The sequence below is a fragment of the Chiloscyllium plagiosum genome, chromosome 6 (genome assembly GCF_004010195.1).
Source record: "Chiloscyllium plagiosum isolate BGI_BamShark_2017 chromosome 6, ASM401019v2, whole genome shotgun sequence".
NCBI classification, from domain to species: Eukaryota; Metazoa; Chordata; class Chondrichthyes; order Orectolobiformes; family Hemiscylliidae; genus Chiloscyllium; species Chiloscyllium plagiosum.
In genome coordinates, this window is record NC_057715.1 from 564,616 (window position 1) to 588,752 (window position 24,137).

The 24,137-nt window shown below is 39.8% G+C and overlaps 1 protein-coding gene across 4 annotated transcripts in view; it reads left to right on the forward strand.

The window, feature by feature from the left end:
- birc2 (baculoviral IAP repeat containing 2) overlaps nt 1–24,137 on the forward strand; it is a 36,187-nt gene that overhangs the window by 9,481 nt on the left and 2,569 nt on the right. For all 4 annotated transcript variants that reach the window (XM_043691123.1, XM_043691122.1, XM_043691126.1 and 1 more), the window contains exons 2-8: nt 1,656–3,686; nt 4,056–4,155; nt 12,819–12,900; nt 12,998–13,043; nt 15,244–15,486; nt 17,566–17,820; nt 18,836–18,874. In XM_043691123.1, the coding sequence (XP_043547058.1) occupies nt 2,795–3,686; nt 4,056–4,155; nt 12,819–12,900; nt 12,998–13,043; nt 15,244–15,486; nt 17,566–17,820; nt 18,836–18,874 (1,657 nt within the window). In that variant the 5' untranslated portion in view covers nt 1,656–2,794. The remainder of the gene's footprint in view (nt 1–1,655; nt 3,687–4,055; nt 4,156–12,818; nt 12,901–12,997; nt 13,044–15,243; nt 15,487–17,565; nt 17,821–18,835; nt 18,875–24,137) is intronic.

Consider the following 24,137-nt stretch of genomic DNA (forward strand, 5'->3'; position numbering starts at 1 on the left):
CTCCCTTGTGGGCTCCATGACAGGCTGTTCCAAAAGACCATCCTGTATGCATTCCATGAATTCCCTTTCTTTGGATCCACTGGCAACATTATTTACCCAGTCCACCTGCATATTGAAGTCTCCCGTGATCACTGTGACCTTGCCTTTCTGACATGCCTTCTCTATTTCCCGATACATGTTGCGCCCCTGGTCCTGACCACTGTTAGGAGGTCTGTACATAACTCCCACTATGGTTTTTTTGCCTTTGTGGTTCCTCAATTCCACCTACACAGACTCCACATCATCCGACGCTATGTCATTCAGTGCCATAGATTTAATTTTGTTCTTAACTAACAAGGCAACCCCACCCCCTCTGCCCGCCTTCCTGATTTTTTGGATAAGTTGAAAATCCTTGGATGTTTAACTGCCAGTCCTGACCCCCCTGCAACCACTTTTCTGTGATGCCTGCCACATCATAATCATTCACGATGATCTGTGCCATTAGTTCATCTGCTTCAGTCATGTAAGTACTGTGGCTACAAGAGCAGGTCAGAGGCTAAGAATCAACCCAACTCATTTCTTGATTTCCCCAAAGCCTGTCTGCCATTTATATGACACAAGTCAGGAGTGTGATGGAACATTCCACAGTTGCCTGGATGAGTGTGACTTCACCAACTCGCAAGAGGCTTGATGCCATCTAGGACCAATCAGCTACCCAACTGGTACTTCTGTCACAAACATTCACTCCCTCTACCACTGATGTTCTGTAGTGTGTACGATCTATGAAATGCACCCCAGATATTCGCCAAGGTACTTTAGACATCGCATTCTAAACCCATGATTGCAACCATTTAGAATGATGGGAACAGCACCACTTGCAAGTTTCCCTCCAAGGCACTCACTATCCTGACCTAGAAGCATATCATTATTTCTTCATTATTGATGTGTCAGAATCCTGCACTCACTCCCTAATGGCATTATGACTGTACCTGCACCAAATCAACTTCAGAAGTTCAAGTGATTGCACATCTTTGTCAAGGACAGCTGGGAATGGACAAAGAATGTTGAACCAATTAGTGATGACCACATCCTGAGTGAATTTAAAACAAAATTTGCAGTCATTGTGAAGTGGTTAACAGCCCTGTAATTTGATAGTGAGTAATTTTGTCAAGATAAGTGCATTTCAGAATTGTAGAGTACAGAGGGGCCCTTTGGCCCACCAGTTTGTATTGCCAAAAATGTACTAGCGTCTAGGCTATTCCTATGTTCCTGTACTAGGCCCATGGTTTTGAGTGTTATGACACTTTTGTGCTCATCCAAGTACTTTTTAAAGATTGTGTGGGTTCTTGCCTCAACTACTCTCCCACACAGTGCATTCCAGGCCCCCATCACCCTGTTGGTACAAAAGCTTTTCCTCAAATCCCCTGGAAAGCTCCGGGCTTTCATGTTAAAGTTATGCACCTTGCAATTGTCCTTTCAGCTAAGAGGCACAGCTACTTCCCATTCACCTGGCCAATACCTCGGAACCTTGAAGTATATTGGATTATGTTTAGAGTAATGAATTTTAACGGAAATATGCTTTAAAAGTATTTGATTATGTTGTGATGCTTGTAAGAATATTTTTGTGGTAGAATCAAATTTTTTGCTGATTATCTTTTTTTTCCTATCATTTTCAGGTTTCTTTGAAAGATCGTGATAGGATTGCCCATTGTTGTTTTTCCGTGACATTAACTGTTCCAACTATGAAAATATACCAGTTTTAAAATTTGTAACTTAACTTCATAATGGCGGGCTAGACTCTCATGGGCACATTACCTTTTTTGGAAGGAGCTTTGTTTCTCTTTACTATCCGTTTAATCCTTTTTTTAGGGAGTACCTGCTACCATGTAAAATCATAATCCTTGCACTGATCATAGTTTATGAAATTCCTGTTTCCTGCGATCTCTTAATTTTTGCAATGCAACATTCAGTAGCATGTTAAACAAAAACCTCTTAGCCTATGTTTGTCTGGTAATATAGCAAATAAGAAAGAAATGAAGAAAATTAAGACATGGATTTGTATCAACAAAAAATTTTCTTCTCTTTTGGAATTAAATTCAATTACATGAGCAAAGCCATCTCATAGTTTTGATTTTAAAATGACTATTGCAACTAAGTGCACTGTCCTGAATGTCCAGATGTTCTGTTCTGAGTTTTCAGAATTTAGGGGACTAAAAAGAGCCACAAATAGACAAAAATAAGTTTTAAATTTGTTTGAGTTTCTAAATTTTTCAACCAACACCACTAAAGCAGATCACTTGGTCCTACTCTCAGGCCTGTGGGACCTTGTCTGCCATGTTTCCCATGTTACAAATTATAACATTTCAGAGCTACTTGGGAGGATCCAAACTTACTTACAGTTAATGAGGTATGTCAGTCTTTTTCTTGGCTTTCTTCTTTCTTTCACAGAATTTCCTTTTCATTATGGATCTCTTTAACTCCAAATCAATAACTCTGAATCTTAATTTGCCTTGAGTGGAAACCAGACACAGCTTCTAGATGTTCTTGTTTAGCATGCTGCTAAATGTGAGCAATGTGGGTTTCTCTTTTAATGGGGATATTTTAACATTAATGATTTCAGAGTTGCCTAGGTTTGGGTTGGATTCATAGCTTTACTATTTAATTGCGGTCTGGCACACACTTTAATATATACCATCCACTCCCACCTATCTGACACCCCAGTCTGACTTCAAATTTAGAAACATTTTTGTTTGGAAAAGCTGTTAACAAAGCTCCTTCCAAAAAAGGTAAGCCCTTGTCCTATAAAGTACTCTTCATGAATATATTACAAAATCAGAATTTTGGCTACTTCAGAATTGGCAGAGATCAAGAACTGCAATATGATTTAACCTCAGAACTTTACCGAATTTCAACATTTGCACACTTTCCTTCAAACGCTTTGGTGTCTGAAAGGAGTCTTGCACGTGCTGGATTCTATTACACTGGTGTCAGTGATAAAGTGCAGTGTTTCAGTTGTGGAATCACTGTTGACAACTGGCAAGTGGGTGATAATGCGTTTGAAAGACACAGAAGATGCAATCCAAGCTGCAGTTTTATTCAAAGTCTGCCTTCAGTTGAGCACTTTTCAGTTCGCTCCACATTTTCTCCACCAAGTGCAACCTCTTTGCAATCATCCTTTCGTGAAAATGGAGCTCAGATTGGATTAGAGTGCAGCAATCCTAGTGATCCAGTTGGCTCCAGAAGTGTGGAAGATGTTTCTCATCAATTGAGATATCCACAGTATAGTACAGCTATGTGTAGTGAAGAAATGAGATTGCGAACCTTTCAGAATTGGCCCTCTTATTCTTCTTTAATTCCTGCAGAGCTAGCCAAAGCTGGATTTTATTATACTGGTGAAGAAGATAGGGTTGCATGTTTTGTTTGTGGTGGAAAGTTAAGTAATTGGGAACCTGGAGATCATGCATCATCTGAACATAGAAGACATTTTCCTTCATGTCCCTTTGTTTTGGGGAATCCGATGGGCAACATTCCAATGAGTAATACAGAATCTCAAAGGCTAGAAGAAAGGCATGGAATGGTTCAAGCTGTGCATCCACGACATCCTGAGATGCAATCTTATGATACTCGACTACAGACTTTTTTGAGATGGCCTGTCAGGAATTTTATTCAACCTGAACAGTTATCCAGAGCTGGATTCTACTATGTTGGTAATTTTGCTTTTTATGATTTATTTCACTCATAAAAATTCCATTTAAAAATTTAATTAGAGCATTCAAATGTGATGGAAACACTCTTTCCATTTTAGCATTTGGGTTGGGGGAGCAAAGAGGAGGCAAGATAATGTTATAAATTACTTATAAATGTTATTTAATTGTTCTTAATTTGTAAATTTGTCCAGGTATATTGCCCATTTGTTTTCCATTTTTCAAAGCCTTGTTAGGAATGACAATACTTTCTTTTTACTATTTCTGATAACTTTTAAAAGTTCCTTAATAGGAAATTACCTAATTTACTGATACTGCAAAATATTCTAGAAACATAGTAGAGAATTGACTGTGTATCTTGTTTAACTCTAGGGCAAAATGATGATGTGAAGTGTTATTATTGTGATGGTGGCTTGAGGAGCTGGGAGGCTGGAGATGATCCATGGGTGGAACATGCAAAATGGTTTCCAAGGCAAGTTGCTCAGATGAGCTTTTAAACAAATATATAGGAACATGTTTCAAGAGAACAGATGAAAATCAGTGTTGAAAAAATTATCAACATGCTACTTTATTTCATGATTGCAAGTCCTACATGGATAAATTGTTTTGAGCTTAACTTTAATTTATATTTATGCATTACCTCTTGCCACAAGTTAATTTCTAAGACAATAAGAATAGGAGTAGGCTATTCAACCTCTCCAGCTTGCTTTGTCTTTCAGTAGTATTGGTCATGATACACATCCACTTTCCTGCCTTTTTCCTCATAATTCTTGAATCTCCTATTGATCATGATTCCTCTATCTCAGCTTTAAATATACACCACGACTGTACCTCCACAACTTCCTGTGGCAAGGAATTTGAAAGATATTCAGTCTGAGAAAAAAAAAGTTCTTCCTCATCTGAGTCTTAATCGGTGCCCCTTTATTCTGAGACTATGCTCTCTGGCCCTAGACCCTCCTATGAGGGGGAACATCCACTTGCCATTTACTCTGTCCAACTCCTTCAGAATTTCTGGTTCAGTAAGATCACCTTCAAAATTCTAATGAGAAAAGACTCTGCATATTTAGCCTTTGTTCATAAGATAATCCCTCCATACCAGAGATTATCTTTGTGAACCTCGCTGAACTACCTTCAATGAAATATCTTTCCTTAAAAATAAGGGGACCATAACTGCTCACAGACCTACAATTGCAATAAGACCTCCCTATGCATATATTCCAGCCTCCTTGAAAAAACAGCCAAGATTCTGTTAGGCTTCTTGATTACTTATTTGCACTTGCATGTTAGCTTTCATGCACAAGGGATTGTGAATAGTTCAAACTTTTTTTTTGTTAGCTCTTCAGAAATAAAGCTTAAAGCCTGAGTTTTTATGGTGATAAGCCTGTCATGATCACATTATACAGCATGCACAAAAATTGAGGTATTGCTGTTTTTAAAAAAAACTTTTTTGAAAATGTTTTGTCTTGCACTTGACAGAATGATTTGCAAGAGTGCCAGTTCAGGGGGAGACCAACATGTGTGCTGTATGAGAGCAGTGCGTTGACTGGTTGGTATGTGGATTCTAGTCAAGGCATTGCCGTGGTGAATGCACAAATTAATTGACTGCTGTGAAACTTTTGTTTAAATTTTAAACCAGGTTAGTTGTCATGTAATTCATAGGCTGTACACCCGAAAGACTGAGAAATCATATCACAAAGCATGTCCCTTAAGCCGTCTGAAACGAACAAGGTGTGCTTGCACAACAGAGTCCAAAATTAGATGTGAAGTCAACATTTGCTGGATAATCCTGTGTGCAAAGACTTGCACTGGCAAACTATTTAGGATTGTCAGTCTGGCTCACAGTGTGACAGGTGTGTACTAGATGTAACATATATTCATACTCTTGCCCTGTTTTAACTGAACAAACCAGGTGATAGCCATTCACTGGCTCATTTCTCAGGACAATGCACTTATCTTTCAAAATTTTGATTCGTTCGTGTCACATATACCAAGATACAGTGAAAGGTCTTGTTTTACGTGCTATCTAGGCAATCATAGGTTACGTAAGTATATCAGGGTAATATGGTGAATATAGTGTTACAGCTAAAAAGAAGATGTAGAGAAAGATCAACTGTAATATGAGAGGTCGGTTCAGAAGTCTGATAATTGTGGGGAAGAAGCTGTTCTTGAAATGGTTGCTACATGTTTTCCATCAGGCAGCAGATACAAAAGTTTGAAGCGAGTATAACTGGCTTTGATTATGTTGGCTGCTTTCCTGAAGCAACGGGAAGTATAGACAGAGTCAAGGAATGGGAAGATTGGTTTTTGTGGTGGACTGGGCTGCATTCACAGTTCTCTAATTTCTCACTGCTTTCGGCAAAGCAGTCGCCAAACCAAGGTATACATCTGGATTTCTGTGGTGCACGTATAAAAATTGGTAAGAATCATTGTGGGCATGTCAAATTTCTTTAGCCTTCTGAGGAATTATAAGCATTGGTGTGATTTCTTCTGCCAACATGGACAAGGGCAAATTGCTGGTGATGTATACTCCTGGGAAATTGAAGCTCTCGTTCATCTCCACTTCAGCAGCATTGATCCAGACAGGAATGTGTCCTCCACTTCGCCACCTGAAGTTGATGACCAGCTCCTTCATTTTGCTGACGTTGTGGGAGAGATTGTTGTCTTTGCACTATGCCACTGAGTTCTCTATCTCTTTCCTGTACTCTGTCTCGCCACTGCAGTGGTGTCATCAGCTGTTAAGACATGGAGGTGAACCCTTTCTTAATTAAACCAAACACCCAGAAAAGCTCACCTTTTAAACACCTGTTAAAATGAGTGACAGAGAAATCCCAAATTCCACTATTTAAAGAAAATAACATCAATTTATTTTTTTAACTCTAAAGGTGAGCATTAAACAACAACTATTCACAACTCTAAGCCCCACACTTTCTCTTAACTGCTTTATTATCTGCCTCCAACTCGATAACCATATGCTGTTCCAATAAGACACTTATTAAAATTATATCAACTTAATTTCACACAGCCGCTATCATTTTCTGTGACTTTTCTGGCTGCTGAATTCCCTGGGTTGACGTCTGTCTTTTTGCTGTGAGTATGTTTCACATGAAAGGGTATCTTTGATAGAGAGTGTTTCTTAATTTCTTGGATCTGTCTTGATGGCAGTTGCTCTCTCCAATTTTCAAAATGCCTGCATTTTCTATCCCCCAACATCTGATTGTCTCATTGGTTCAATGTTGGCAAAACAATAAATTCAAATATCATCTGGACTCAGTTGTTTTTCATGTGTACATTGATGACATCAACTCTGCCTTACTATTACTCTTTTGATTTCTTTACTGTTGCTAATCCAGACTGTTTATCTGCCATTCATTAGTGGGCAATCAGAAATTTCCTCCAGTTGTACATAGCGAAAGCTAAAACCATTGTTTTGAACTATACTGTAAGTGCCATTATTGACTGCTTCCCTTGGGATATGAACCTGCAATAATGCCAGCCTGTTCTCAACCTGGTATTATTTCAGCTCTAAAAAAGCTTCCAACCTAATTAATCTGATTACCTAATTTCAGCTCTAAAATGATCCAACTTCATGTCTGTCCCAGCGTATCTGTTGCTGAAGCTCTAACTTTATTGCTGCTGCATTAAATTCCAATATATGACTGCCTTCTCTGCAACATTTTAATTTATGAAGCTTGAGGTGGTCCAAAACTGCTGCCCCCGTTTTCTCAGAATCCTAAATGTTTAGATGCTTATGGAGACCATTCAGCCCATCATGTCTGTGTAGCCTCTCCAAGTGAACATCATGACTTGCATTATTCTACTGCATTTGCTCATAGATGATTATTTAAATATAGAAACAAATGCCTTCTTGAATGTCTCAATTGAACATGCCTCCATCACGCTTACAGGTAATGCATTCTTGTCGTGAATCATTCATTGAGTTTTTTCTCATCATATTTCCTTCTTTTTCAGATCACTTTTATAAATCTGTGCCCCTTCCCCTTTATAAGCAGAAACTGTTTCTACATATCTACCCTATCATGCCCCCTCATGATTTTTAAAACTTCTCAGATTTTCTCTTGACCTTCTCTCTAAGTGGGGCAGGTTTGACCTTCCAATTTATCCTCAGCCAGCATTTCTCATTCTTGTGTTTTCTCCCATGTGTTTAAGTCCTTCCTATAGTGTGGTATCCAGAACTGTACACTGTACTCCAGCTGAGATCTAATGCAGGTCATTCTGCTATAAACGACAGTTGCATTCCTCTACAACCCTGTGCTATAGACAATTGCACTTTGGAAAACCCTGTAGAAAATCGTGCTATCGCAGATCATCGTGGAAAATTGCAATATCCATTTGTCCACGATGCATTATTCGTGTTAGAACCAATTCGGATTGTCAAAGCGTGTTATACCAGAATGACTTGCAAGTGTTTTGTACAAGTTCAGCATAACTTCCTTGCTTATACTTGCCCCTATTAATAATGCCCATCTCAAGAAGGAACAGCGCTCTGAAAGCTTATGATTTCAAATAAACCTGTTGGACTGGTGTCATGTGACATCTGACTTTGGTCCATCTGGAATAAGATAAACCATTGTTCTGCACTATCATGCTAAACCTTGAGGTAAAGTTATCACTGTGATCTAAATGTTCACCCGTTGACACTGGATTTATTTGGTTCTAAAAAATTAGATGGACCAAGTCTATGGAGCAAAATGTTGAATCCGTTTTGGTGGAGACCAGTAAGGGGGAGAAGTCACTGGTGGGAATAGTTTGTAGGCCACCCAGTAATATTTCTACAGTGGCACAGGCGATCAACCAAGAAATATCGTGATGCATGTAAGAATGGAAAGATAATAATTGTGGGGGACTCATTTACTCATTTAAAAATATAGTAATAAGACATCTGGGTGTAAAGGGTTCCATCAGGCAGAGGCAGCATCGATTCAGAAAGGGAAAGTCACATTTAAGAAACTACTGGAGTTCTTTGAGGATGTACCAAGCGCGGTGTTTGGAGGGGAACAGGTGAATGTTGTATACTTGGATTTCCAGAAGGCAGTCCATATAGTGCCATATAAAAGACTCCTCTAATTAGATAAGAATGCGTGGAGTTGTGGGGAATGTACTAGCATGGATAAGGGACTGGTTAACCAATCAAAAGTAGAGAGTTTGGATAAATGGGTGTTTCTCTGGTTGGAGATCAGTGGTGAGCGGAGTGCTGCAGGAATCTGCGTTGGGCTATATAAAACAAAAATTTGGAAGAGGAGACTAATTGCAACGTATCCAAGTTTGCTGATAACACTAAATTGAGTGGAACGACAAACTGTGCAGAGGATGTGGTGGGTCTGCACAGAGGTTTAGATCAGTTAAGTGAGTTTGCAAGGGTTTGGCAGATGGGAGTAATATGTTGGTAAATGTCAGGTTATCCACTTTGGAAGTAAAAATAGTAGGTCAGAGTATTACTTAGATGATGAAAGATTGCAGCATGTTGTTGTGCACTGGGACTTGGTGATTCATATACGAACACTCCTAAAAGTAGATTTGCGTTTGCAACAGGTAATCAGGAAGGCCAACGGAATATTGGTTTTCATTGCACGAGGAATTGAATTTAAAAGCAGAGAGGTTCTATTGCAATTGGACAAGGTGTTAGCGAGGCAGCATCTGGAGTATTGGGCACAGTTCTGATCTCCTTACTTGAGGAAGGATATACTGGCTTTGGAGGCGGTGCAGAGGAGGTTCACCAGGTTGACTTCTGACATGAAGGGGTTACCCTATGAGGAGAGGTTGAGCCACTTGGGACTGTACTTGCTAGAATTTGGAAGAATGAGAGGGGATCTTAGAGAAACATTAAAATTATGAAAGGGATAGAGAAGATAGAGGCGGGCAGGTCATTTCAGCTGGTGGTTGAAACTAGGACTAGAGGACATGGCCTCAACATTAGGGGGAGTAGATTTAGGACAGGATGAGGAGGAACTGCTTTTCCCAGAGAGTACTGAATCTATGGAATTCTCTGCCCAAGGACGCAGTAACAGCAGCTTCATTAAATATATTCAAGACACAGTTGGGTGAGTTTTTGCATGGTAGGGAAATTAAGGGTTATGGGGATAATGCAGGTAGGAGGAGCTGAGACGATTGATAGATCAGCCAAGATCTTAATGAATGTCAGAGCAGGCTCAATGGGCCGAAAGGCCTACTCCTGCTTCTATTATTATGATGAGTCCAAGCGTATGTTCTTTGTTGGACTGGACGTGTATTGGTGTAGGAAATTCTTCTGCATGAAATTAAGGAATGCTTGCCCCCCTCTGCCCTTTACAATTCAAGTATCCTGGTTTATATTTCGGTAATTAAAGTTCCCCATTGTTATTTCTCTATATTACGGACATTCTTCTAATTTCCCTGCAGATTTGTTCTTCTGCATTCTTCCCACTTGCTGGGAGCCTATAGACTATACTGAGTGATGTAATTGCTCCTTACCTCGAGCCACATTGATTTAGTTCTTGAATTGAGTCATACAGCATAGAAACAGACCCAATGGTCCAACCAGTCCATGTTGACCATAATCGCAAACTAAACCTGCGCTTGACTCATATCCCTCCAAACATTTCTTATTCATGTACTTATCTAATTGTCTTTTAAACTTTGTAACAATACCCATATCCACCACTTTCTCTGGAAATTCATTCCACACACAAACCTCTTTCTTTGTTTCTAAAAAATAATCCTCATGTCTTTTTTTAAAATTCTTCCTCCTCTCACCTTTAAAAATATCCCCTGTAGTCTTGAAAACTCACCCTATATAAAAGAGAACTGCTATTCATCTTATCTGTACCACTCCTGTACCAACCCAACCACCCTGTGGCTCAACATTTCAATTCCCCCTCCCACTCCACCAAGGATATGCAGGTCTTTGGACTCCTCCATCGTCAGACCACAACAAAACGACGGTTGGAGGAAGAACGCCCCATCTTCCGGCTAGGAACCCTCCAACCACAAGGGATGAACTCAGATTTCACCAGTTTCCTCATTTCCAACGTCGATTCTCCTGTTCCCTGGATGCTGCCTGACCTGCTGCGCTTTTCCAGCAACACATTTTCAGCTCTGATCTCCAGCATCTGCAGACCTCACTTTCTCCACTCCTTTATTTTGTAAACCTCTATTAAGTCAACTCTCAATCTCTTACGTTCCAGTGGAAAAAGTTCCAGCCTCCCTTTATAACTAAAACCCATCATTCCCAGCAACATCCTGATAAATGTTTTCTGCACTCTCTCTCTAGCTATGACAGGGTGACTAAAATTGGACCCAATATCCTCACATTCTAGCACTGCAGGGCTACTGTTATCCAATTCTACCCGTCCTCCTTTCATTCCTTTCTTATACCTTGTATCTAGGAATCTTTAACACCAATTCTTGCCCTTCCTGCAGTCAGATCTCCACTATCTTATTTCCACATGGTATTCAGCACTGTAACACGCCAATCTAATTTATTATACTTCATGCCTTCATATACATACACAGTAATCGTAATTTAAACTCAGTATTTTCTCCTTTTTTCCAACTTCACCCATTAACTTGTTGTTCTGTTAGTACAAAATGTCTCTCTTGCGTATTTGCAAACCTTGATATTTCATTATTCTCTCTAGGTTTCTGCATCCCTTCTAAGTTAGCTAAAATTACACCCAGCAGCATCCCAGAAGGAAGTCAGTTCTAACCATCTTCAAATTTAACTTATCTGGCTTGTACGGGTGCCATCTTCCCCCAGATCCAGTTGCAGGAGTTCTTTCTGCATTATCTTTCCAACCATGCATTCATCTGCCTTATTCTCTTTCTAAACTCACTTGCAAGTGGCCCTGGGATTAATCTCAAAGTTGCTACATTTGAGGTTCTGCTTGTACCCAGCTTTCTAAATTCTGATTGCAGAACCAGGTCCCTCTTTCTTTCTTCCCAAATTATTGGTATCAATGTGGGCCATTATCTCTGGCTATTTACCCTCTCCCATGAGTGTACTCTGCGTCTGCGCTGTGACATTCTTGACCCTACACCAGAGGCAACATGCCTGAGAAGTCACGTCTAAGGCAACAGAAACACCGGTCTGTTGCTCTAACTAATGAATCCCTCTCACGTCCTTCCTCTTCCCCTTCTGTAGAGCCGAGTCACTTGTGGTCCCAAAAATGTAGTTCTGACTCCACTCCCTCATCAACTTCCAAAATGGAAAACTGAATTAGGAGTGAAATTCTGAGGATTCCTGCATGTTTCTCTTGGATACCTGGCAGTCACCCATTCCATTTCTGCCTCCAGACCCTTGAGTTGCAGTGTGATCATGGGGATTCGCAATAATGACTTCAACTGCTGTTCGAGCTCTGAAATCTGGAACTCCAGTTTGTGCAGCTGGCAGCACAAGCCGTGTTGCCATGTTTAAATTTTAATTCCCTTACTTTAACTTTATATCGCTTGTATTTCTTTTATTTATGTTCGCCCCGACTTTCCCTTATTGCTTGTGTTTCTCCATTAAATTCAGTTATAGCTATTAACCAATGAACTTACTGGAAAAGAGTCAGAGACAAAAACCTCCTTTCTTCCCTTCACTAAACTCCTCATTCAACACGTCTTGCTACTTACAGAAATCCTAATTCTCTTTCACCTCTCTGCTCAGTAATGTGCAGTGGCTCCTAATCACTGCATTGATTTTTCAAGCTCTCATACTTCACCCCCCCCCCCCCCCCCCCCCCAAAGTATCCCCAAATGCTATTAAATTTGGGTCTCCTGCACATCCTTATTTAGGTCACTGCCAGGTGGTGTAAGTCATATTTGCTGAAATAAAGCCCCTGACAACTCTTCACCCCTGCCTTGTTTTCTTTCTTGAAGACAGGACTTAAAACTTATGTGCTTAAAATAATTTAAAATCTGCTCTAAATATCTCAGTTGGTTAGTCAGAGTCCTGCTTTATAATGCTCTTGTGAAAAGTTGTTGAACTTTTTTTTACATCAGAGGGGCTATAGATAAATCCTGAAAGCAATTTCAGCATATTTAACGTATGAATTACATTTTAATGGAGAAAGTATATGGTCATACAACTTTTCAGTGTCAAGCCTTATTTGACATTGTGTACAAATCTAGCTTAATTTGCCAATATTTTCACTTCAGATGTGAATATCTTCTTCAAGAGAAGGGACAAACATTCGTACACCAGATCCAGACAAGGTTTCCAAATCTATTTGATCTCCAGGTAACCACATTTTATTGCAGAGTAATACCTTAAGTTTATTTTTAAAATCTGTTTGTCTCCCTTTCAAATTTGTGAATATTTTCCATTTTTTTTAAAGCTGCATTCCAGTTCGGATGACATTTTGGAGGAAACTCAGACCCCAGGTAACGTGGTGAACTTTGTGAAAACAGGCAATTTAACTGTTTGCTACAATTTCGTTCTTTTCAATTCACAACATTCCCTTGCACCTATTTTGCATCATCAGTAAATTTGGATACATTTAATCCCGACCCACCCCATTCCCTTGATACTTTTGGGTCTTTTCCTCTTCCTAGTTTTAAACTGGTGTAGTGTATTTTTTTTCTGTATCTGTCTACCAATTAGTACAATTTGTCGATCTACTATCCCTAGACTACTTTGAAAGCTAGTAGTTCCAAATAAACTTGTTGGACTATAACCTGGTGTGTGATTTTTACTTTGTCCATCCCAGTCCAACACTGGCACCTTACCTGGTGTTGGGGGAGTGCAGAACTAGAGGGCATTGGTTTAGGGTGAGAAGGGAAGGATATAAAAAGGGACCTGAGGGCCAACATTTTCACGCAGAGGATAGTGTGTGTATGGAATGAGCTGCCAGAGGAAGTGGTGGAGGCTGGTAGGATTACAGCATTTAAAAGGCATCTGGATGGGTATATGAATAGGAAGGGTTTGGAGGGATATGGGCCAAATGCTGGCAAATGGGACTAGATTAGGTTAGGATATCTGGTCGGCATGGATGAATTGCAACAAAAGGTCAGTTTCCGTGCTGTACATCTCTATGACTTTATGACTCTATAATAGGCCTCTCCCTATAGTTCAAACCCTCCAGCCTTCTAAATCTGAACCCTTTCAAATTTCACAACATCTCTCCAATAGGAAGGACACCAGAATTGCAGGCAATATTCCAAAAGTGACCTAACCAATGCCCTGTACAGCCGCAATATGACCTCTCAACCCCTATACTCAATGCTCTGATCAGTAAAGGAAAGCATACGAAATGCCGTCTTAAAAGGGTTTAGAGGGACATGGGCCAAATGTTGGCAAATGGAGCTATCATATATACTCAAGTAATAGTCAGATTTTTTTGACTACTTTCTAAGGTTAAATTTATAAGGTTGACTCTTGCATGGAGACTCTTTTTGATGGGCTGACATTCATGCCTGTCAAAATTCATACTGTATTAGCAGAAGCCTAATTGATCTCTAATAAATAAAGAAAAACAAACATTATGGTAATTCTGAAAACCTGGAGCAGCGCATGACAGCCAGCGGACTGGAAGACTAGGAGCAGAGCGGAACAATCAGCGCACTGGAAAGCTGGAGCGGGACGTGATGGCCGGCATATTGACTCATAAACGTTGATCTGTTATCTGTGAAGAACTAAGGTCGACGTTTAGATGAGATATGTCGAAAATTACAGGTTATTTGGCCAAACATAGAGGGTTGACTTTTACGTGAGATCGACTATTACTTGAGTATATGCAGTAGAATAATTTAGGATATCTGGTTGGTGTGGGCGAGTTTGATCAAAGGGTCTGTTTCCATGCTCTGTTGCTATGTGACTCTAAATGTCTTGTGAAAGTGCATGTACCTTTTACATCCCTTGCATTACGATTCTCATTCTTTGTTACCTCATCAAAAAGTTCAATTGAGTTAGTTAAAACTGTTTCATTTATCAAATTGGTATTAACTTTATTTAAATAGTCCATATTTTGTTCTGGATTGTTTCTGATAGCTTTCCACTGCTGAGATTAAACTAGCTAGCCTGTAGTTGCTGAATTCATCCTTGCACTGTTTGAATAATAGCATTTTAAATTCTTCAATCCTCTGTTGCTACCCCTGCATCTATGTGGGATTGGACAATTCTGGTGCATCTGAGATCTCTCTCAGGATTGCCTTCAGCATCCTGAGAGAGATCTGGCCTGGTGATTTCAACTACAAGTACGGCCAGCTTTTCACATATTTCCTATCCGACTTTAGTTCCTCCTTCACTGTGAAACTGGCAAGTTTTCTTGATAAAGATAAATACGCAGTATGTGTTTAGTACCTGAGAATGCTGTTTGCATCCTGTTGGCCCCATCTGTCTTTTCACTACCCTTTTACTATTTGTGTTTATATAATTTGATCCTTTTGAGTCTTTGTCACAATCTGGTGAATCTATGCTGTACTCCTTCCAAGTACAGTCTGTGCTTTCCTAAATGTCTTGTGCCAAGATAGTGTGTTGCATTGTTTTGAATGGCTTGAAATTCTAATTTACTTGGGATGCTTCTTGGAATTTCTTTTACTACTTGTGTTAAAAATGTACTTTACTGTGTTTAATTTTTCACAGTTGTTCATTTTGGAGCTGGGGAAAATAGATCAGAAGATGCAATCATGATGAATACGCCAGTGGTTAAGGGTGCTATGGAAATGGGTTTTGATCGAAGACTCGTAATGCAGAGCGTTCAAAGAAAAATCCTTACAAGTGGAGAGAATTATAAGTCAGTTATTGAACTTGTGACTGACTTGCTGAATGCCGAAGATGAAGAAAGACGGGAAGACAAAGAAAGAAGATTGGAGGAAGTAGCTGAAGGTATTTCAACTAATTTGCCATGTCTCCGCTCGATTAATTATATCATTTATATCAGACAGCTGCATCATTTGAATCAAGAATGAATGTTTAATTATAGTTTTGCAAGTATGAAAAAGTTACAGACTACTTTACTCTAATGTTGGGCTGGGGTGGACAAAGTTAGAAGTCACATTACACCAGGTTATAGTCCAACACGTTTATTTGAAATCACATGCTTTTGGAGCGCTTCTTTGTCAAGTGAAGTGAGCAGTGATCTGAAAGTTGTAGTTTTTAATAAACCTGTTGGATTATAACTTGTCGTTTGATTTCTGTCTTTATAATAAATAACTATACTTATGAATTTAAAAATCACACAATACCAAGGTTACAGTCCAACAGATTTATTTGGAAGCACTAGCTTTTGGAGCGCTGCTCCTTCAGGTGATTATAGAGTATAAGATCGTAAAACACAAAATTTATAGCAGAAGTTTAGATCATAATGCAACAGAAATTATATATTGAGTGTTTAAGTCTCACATCTTTTAAATGACCATGTTGGTTTCGGTTCGTTCTTCTGTAAATCCCATAACTTTTTTTAAAGTTACATTCTCAAACAAGCTTTATTGGCCCAGATAATGCATTGAAGCTGTGAGGCGCCCTGTGTGAGGTTGTCTGTGCCCCAATACGCGCTCTCATACTCCCCACACGCGCACCCTCACACATACTCCCACGTGCGCGCACACGTTTTTGGGGTGAACTTGTACTTGCATGATTACATTTATTTTGCTCAAAAACTGCATGAATCTATGTAAAATTCTGTAAATCCCTTTACTAGAAATAAAATCAGTCTGAACATTGGGACACAGACAGCCTCACACAAAGCACCTCACACCTTCAATGCATTATCTAGGCCAGCATGGCACCTATTGTTAAGTTCACTTGAGAATGTAGCTTTAAAAAAATTCTGGGATTTACATATGAAAGAACTGAAACCAACATGGTCATTCTAAAAAATGAGAGACTTAACAAACAATCCAGGTTGTCTTCAATATAATTTCAGTTGGATCACACTGTAAACCTTTGCTACAAATTTTGTGTCCTACGATCTTATACTCCACAACCACCTGATGAAGGAGCAGTGCTCCGAACGCTAGTGCTTCCAAATAAACTTGTTGAGCTATTGGCACCTCCAAATCAGTCGATACTTATGAATGATTTTATAATGCAATACAGTGGTTGAACTATTTCTTTCCAGGTGCATAATGGAGTTTTGGTTGCTGTGTTGAAGTGTCTTAAGGACCCCTATATCCAGCTTTAATTTGTGCATTTTTGAATAATTATATTTATATCATTATATTTACTGTGTACAACAAGTTGTTGGTTTGTGCCACAAAATTATGCACAATGTAAGAAAGCTGTTAATTTAAGATTTCAACACATTTAAGGGAACATAAATGCTTAAAATTACATCAAAATCTGTTAATTTGGTTTTCAGTTATACTCTGAAGTATTTTCAACTTCTTTGAAGTGACAAAGTAAATTTGGACAGAGGATTTTACTGATAAAGCCATGCAGCCGTCTCACTAGGGTGGGATTGGTTCCAGATTTGATTGTCAGTCATATTGAATCAGCTGATTTTTTTTTTTCTTCTTCATATGAGGCAATGGTAAAACACTGTTTAGCTAGGGTCATTAACTTGTATGAAAAACATTATGACTTGCTGCTTTTGCTTGCTGCTTTGGCTAAGGACAAAGGCAGATTTGATCTTGGCTTTGACATTTATGATATACTGTTCGCCCTTCAAGCTCGAACTGGTGAAAATTTACTGTTCAAAACATAGGGAAAAGAGTGTTTGGTTAAGTTGACTCCTTTTAAGATGAAACTAGAGTTGGGAGAGTATTCTTTTTGTGATTCTACTAAATTAATGATTTTTTTTGTATATGAATACCTTGAATCCTATTAGAGCACACATAACGTGTATTAGCTAACATAATATTTCAATGCATTTGTTACAGTGCTGTTTTTCGAACACAATATAAGAAAGGTGTTCATTTAAGATTTCAAAACTTAAAACTTTGAATTTCCCTTTCTCCTTTGCAGATGATGTAATGCTACTCAAGAAGAATTGTGTTGCTTTGAGTCAGAATTTGACAAAAGTAATACCCTTACTTGATGATCTAGAAACACGATCTTTAATTAACAAATCAGAAAGTGAAACCATTAAACAAAGACCTCAGGCAAATGAACAAGCCAGAGAGCTACTTGATACAATAATTCGTAAAGGAAATGCAGCAGCTGAGGCATTTAGAGATGTCCTTTTGGTTAATGAGCCAGAATTGCATGAAAGGTTGTATGGTAAGTAATTAGTTGTGTCCCTGCACTCATCCCAGAACATTAGTTATGTCTGTAATTCTGTTGCTCTGCATTAAAATATAATTGAGTTTGCCTTCTGATGTACAGGGTTATATATATTCTTGGCAATTATGGTTTTTTTAAACCGTAGTGAGATGCTGACTATATAGGGTTATTGCTGTCAAAATGCTTGCTGGCGTGACTGATGCTAGTATCCTAATAAGTAGATTTAAAGTGAAGTTAGTTTTTAGCCAGGTACTATCTTTCCGTTTTTCCTTTTCAGTTGAATTTGATTTGGCTAAAGTTTAATTATTACAGAAACCAATTAATATGAATGCTTTAGAAGGTGGAGGCTGGTCCAATTGCAACATTTAAAAGGCATCTCAATAGGTATATAAATAGGAAGGGTTTTGAGGGGTATGGGCCACGTGCTGGCAAATGGGTCTAGATTAGGCTGAGATATCTAGTCGGCATGGGCAAGTTGGACCAAAAGGTCTGTTTCCATGCTGTACGTCTCTGATTCTAAAATTGTGAAATATGCTGTTGATCCAGCAGTTTATGCAGCAAGTGAAATCAAGTTGATTGTTTCAGGCCAATACTGAAGCAATACTGAAACCTATTTTATCAGTTTGCTACAGCCCCACTGGGCTACTTTTCTTTCACTCCTGTTGAGTCTTTTCCTACATCCAAATGTTGTGACTTTTATGTCACGTGTAACTTTAACACCCCAATTCCTCCTCGCACACTATTTTGTTGCAGAACCTTCAGTTGGCTGTGCCTTTGTCCCCAACTCCTTTCTAAACTTTTAAAGTCCACCTTATCACTTGTTTTTGAAAAGGATACAAAAAGTGAATGTAAGTGACCCACTATGAATCCTTTTCCAACCCTGTCACTGTCCAACTTTTGAACAAGCGATTTAGGGATATTTCTGCATCTTAGATAAGTTTCAAGTCTGTACAGGTTTGTTCTTGTTCTGTACTGTATATATATAAAATCTCTAATCTGTTTCATATTTCAGTTAAAAAGAATTTGTCTTATTCAACATCAGATTTGATGGGTAAGTTTTATTTTTTCCCTTCTACACCACTGCCTTCACATTATATATAACTATACCTGTGCATTAATTATAAACAAATAGAATTTATCATTAAAACATTGATATTAAATAATGTTCAATGAAGAGTGAAGGAAGACATTCTGGGAGCAATGAGGCAGTCAAGGCAATGGGTCAAGTGCTGAGAATGTGATTAGAATTGTTAACTATTGATTTTGACTGATACAGATTCATTTTTCTATGCTGTAGACCTGAGATTCTGTCAGCATCAAAGTTACCTAAAGCTAAAGTGACAGCACAGAACTGTTTACATGCTCAACAACAGTAGGTGGGCTGTCATTCCACAACCAATGGAACAGATGATAGTTCTGCAGTACTGCCGTATTCATCCATTTGTGAATGGTGGGGACAATTAAACGATTAACTGAGGGCTCCATTAATTTCCCCATCCTCAATGATGAATGAGATTAGCACATGAGTGAAGACAGGTCTGAAGTATTTGCATCATTCTTGAGCCATCAGTGCCAACTAGCTGACCCACCTTGGCCTCCTGAGGTTCCTAGCATCACAGAAATACTCTAACCATTTTAATTCGCTCCATATGGTATTGAGAAATTGCTGAAGACAATGAATACTACACAGGCTATGGACACTAACTTGATTTTGGTAATCATACTGAAGACTTGTGTTCCAGAAGCAAGTGCACACTTCACCAAGCTTGGCTATTTACCTAAACTTTGGCGAAACATGTCTTGACCAGTTACCACCCTATCATTCTACTTTCAACAATCAGTAAAATGTTATAAGATGTACAGATGATTCTCCTAGAACACCGTAGTTGTGTTCCAGCAAAACCTTGCTTCATAGAAAATCGCTTAATATAAATAATGGGGCCTGTGGGCAAAGTAGGGCTAGGAACAGACCAGGAAAATAAAAATCACTCCCAATCCCTCACCACTCACCCAGAAATCTAATTTAAAGTATAGCATAGCCAGAATGAAGGTATAAATCATAGTTATCAGTGAAACAGAAGTAAATTTAACACAGTACATATTTAAAAACATTGTTAATGCAGGGACAGAGGGTCATCTTTGTGCAAAAGTTAGCCTCCCTCATTCCTATTAAGCAAGCTATATCACATTCTGTCATCATGCTCAAAACACTTCATAACACCTGGCTTCTCTTCAGTGTTATTGTCTTTTGCATTCACCACCTGTATTTTCAACACCAGGATGCTAACATTCTTGTGACTGCCCTTCCAATTGATAATCTAGGAGTAGTGTACCTTTCACAGGACATTGCACCCTGTACAGTATCTCTCACAGCTGCTCTATCGATAGCTAATGTCACCGGGTGCACAGTTTCACATTAAGGCTGGCACTGATATTGGCGCATGCGCAGTTCATGCAGAGACTTCAGCACAGACATTGGCGCATGCTCAGAATAAAGCACACAAAAACAATCACCGCTGGAATCGTGTTACTATGAACAGAGGTAAGTGTTCTCAAACAAACCATTCCCTAATTCCTCAGCAAAACATGCTGCCGAAATGCACAACATCTGAAAGCTATCTGTAATTACGATATAGAGAAGGACATGCAAAGCAATAACCTGCTTGTTGGCACTTCGTTTTGGTTCCACAAGGGCCACTCCAATAAAAATTGGAGTTTTTGTTCAAACAGACATTAATGCTGAACTCCAAGGGTGAGAATGATTGCCATTGACATCAAAGCAGCATTTAACCAAGTTGGCATTAAGAAGCCCTAGGGAAACTAGAGTTAATGGAATAGAGTGTAAACACTTGCTGCTTGTTGAAGTCCTGCTGAGCACAAAGGAAGATTGTTGTGGATACAGAAATGTCAATCATCTCAGCCCTGAGACATCACTGTAGGTGTTCCTCCGGTTACTGTCCTAGGCCCAATTATCTTCAGTTCTTTCCTCAATTACCTTGAAGCTTACTGATGTTTGAATAATGGTTAAGGCTGTTTGCAACTTCTCAAATATTGAAGTCGTCTGTGTCCATATGCAGTCAGACCTAGACAACATTCAGGCTTGGGCTGATAAATATCAAGTAACATTCATGCCAGACAATTAACATCTCCCTCAATAAGGAATCTAACCATTTGTCCCTTGACTTTAAATGGTGCTACCATTGCAGAATCCCCCATTATTACCATGTTGGGGTTTACTATTGACTACATGCTGAACTAGACCAGCCATACAAATACTGTGGCTACAAAAGCAGGCTAAAAGGCTATGAATTTAACAGAATAATTTGGATCAGGTTGTAAGTTTGCTCGCTGAGTTGGTAGGTTTGTTTGTGACCATGCTAAATTAACACCATCAGTGAGCCGCTGGTGAAGCACTGGAGTTCTGTCGCATTTGCTATTTGTCTCAGTTTGTTGTCGTGGGTGATATCACTTCTGGTTGTTCTTCTGAGAGGTTGGTAGATGGGATCCAAATCAATGTTTGTTAAGAGTTCCTCTAGGAATTCCCGTGCGTGTTTTTGTTTAGCCTGTCCCAGGATGGAGGTATTGTCCCAGTCGAACTGGTGTCTCTCTTCATCTATGTGTATGGATACAAGTGATAGTTGGTGATAGCTTTTGGTAGCTAGTTAGTGCTCATGTAATCTAGGAAGATTTAAGCAGTCCTTGGATAAGCACATGGATGATGATGATGATATAGTGTAGGAAGATGGGCTTAGATTAGTTTGCAGCAATATTGAGGGCTGAAGGGCCTATTCTGCGCTGTATTGTTCTATGTTCTATCCTGGTGGTTAGTTTCCTACCCATCTGTCCAATGTAATATTTGTTGCAGTCCTTGCAAGGTATTTTGTGTCTGACGTTTTATTCTGCTGGTTGTTGGTACAGAGTTCTCTTAAATTCATCAGGAGCTGGTACAGTATGGTGATAGGTTTGTGAGCTACCACAGTGCCTAGGGGCCGGAGTAGTCTGGTCATCATCACCGAGATATCTTTAATGTTTGGCAGGGTGGCTAGAGTTACTGCGGTGTGTTGTCTTCTTGTTTAGGTCTGTTGTGTAGTCTCACTTTCTAGTACACTGATGTACAGGATCAGCAAAGGAACTGCAACACAAACTGAAACAGCGAGTAGAAGACTCAAGCCACCACACCCATTCCTCCAAGGAATTCTTTAACATCATCAAAGACACCACGGTAGAGAACGACGAGGTCATGGTCTCCGTTGACATGATGGTCCTATTCACATCCATAAACATCATCCTCACCAAAGAAGTGAATTGAATTGAATTTTATTGTCAAGTGTACTGAGGCACAGTGAAAAGCTTTGTCTTGCGAGTAGTACAGGCAGATCACAGAGTTAAATAGCATAGATAAGTAAATAATAGGTGAACAGCGGCAAAAACAAAAACACAGGTACATGCAAGTGCTAGGAGTTTGAGAGTCCATTCAGTATTCTAACAACAGTAGGGTAGAAACTGTTTTGAAACCGGCTGGTGTGTGTGTTCAGGTTTCTGTACATTCTTCCCAGTGGTAGAAGTTGTAGAAAAGCATTGCCAGGATGGGATAGATCTTTGAGAATGCTGGCGGCCTTTCCTTGACAGCGGGCCTGGTAGATGGATTCTATAAATGGGAGGTTGGCCTTTGTGGTTATCCAGGCCGAGTTCACCACTCTCTGTAACTGGCTCTGACCTTGAATGGTACAGCTGCCATACCAGGTAGTGATGTATCCAGACAGAATGCTCTCAATGGTGCACCTATAAGAGTTGGCAAGGGTGTTTGCTGTCATGCCAAATTTCCTCAGCTGCCTGAGGAAGAAGAGACGTTGTTGGGCCTTTGTAACCAGTGCGTCCACATGAAGGGTCCAAGAAAGCTTGTTATTGATGACCACTCCCAGGAGCTTGACACACTCCACTTGTTCCACCTCTGTGCTGTTAATGTGTAGGGGGGCATGAGTAACATCCTGCCGAAAATCAATAATGAGTTCCTTGGATTTGCCTGCATTGAGAGCTAGGTTGTTGCCAGTGCACTATTTTTTCAGGTCTTCCACCTCCCACCTGTAGTCTGTTTCGTCGCCATCTGAGATTCCAATGGTGAGAGACCGACTATGGTGGTGTCATCAGCGAACTTGTAAATGGCATTAGTCTGGTATTTGGCAACGCAGTCATGGGTATACAGTGAGTACAGTAGGAAACTGAGTACACACCTCTGGGGAGCTCCAGTGTTGAGTGTTAGTGAGATGAAATATTGTCCCCAATCTTCACTGATTGTGTCCTGTGGGTCAAAGAAACACTGGTCTCCCTGCTAGACGAACTAAGGACACAGACACCTGACAGCACCCACTCCATCAGCAAATTAGTAACCTGTGGCTCACGATCAACTTCACCTTCAACAACAAGATCTGCAAACAAATCAATGGGATGCCTATGAGATCATCAATATCAGAACAAACAGCCCTTCCCACAATCCAGCCCAAGCTTTGAGTTAGCTATGTGGATGACACCTTTGTCATCATGAAACATAACCAATTAACAGAAACCCATAAACACACAAACAACATCCTTACCAGTATAAAGTCCACCAAAGAGGAAGAGAACAACAACAGATTCTCCTTCCTAGATGTCACAGTAGAACGAAAAGCCAATGGAGAGCTGCAGATCAGTGTCTACAGGAAAGCGACACACATTGACCAGATACTCAACTACAGGAGCAACCATTCCAACACCCACAAAAAGAGCTGCATCAGGACATTATTTAAATGAGGTGCGATACACTGCACCACCCAGGAACTTCAAAAAGTGGAGGGAAAGCACCTGTACAATGTATTCAGGAACAGTGCGTACCTGACCAGCGCAGTTCACGGATTCCTACACCACAGACCTAAACAAGGAGGCCCAACATGCCCAGTAACTCTAATCACCCAGCCATACATTAAAGGCATCTCTGAGATGACAACCAGACTACTCTGGCCCCTCAGCATCATGGTAATCCACAAACCTACCACCACACTGAAATAGCTCCTGCTGAATTTAACGGACCATGTACCAATAATCAGCAGAACGAATGTCATTATACAAGATACTCTGTAAGCACTAGCCACCAAAAAACATGACCCACTATCACTCGTATCCATATACACACACAAAAAAGGACACCAGTTCGACTGGAACAGTCCATCCATCCTGGGACAAGCTAAACAAAGACACGCACGGGAATTCCTAGGGGCCTGACGTTCAAACCAGGCAATGGCCTAATGGCATTATCACTGGAGTGTTAATCCACAGACCCA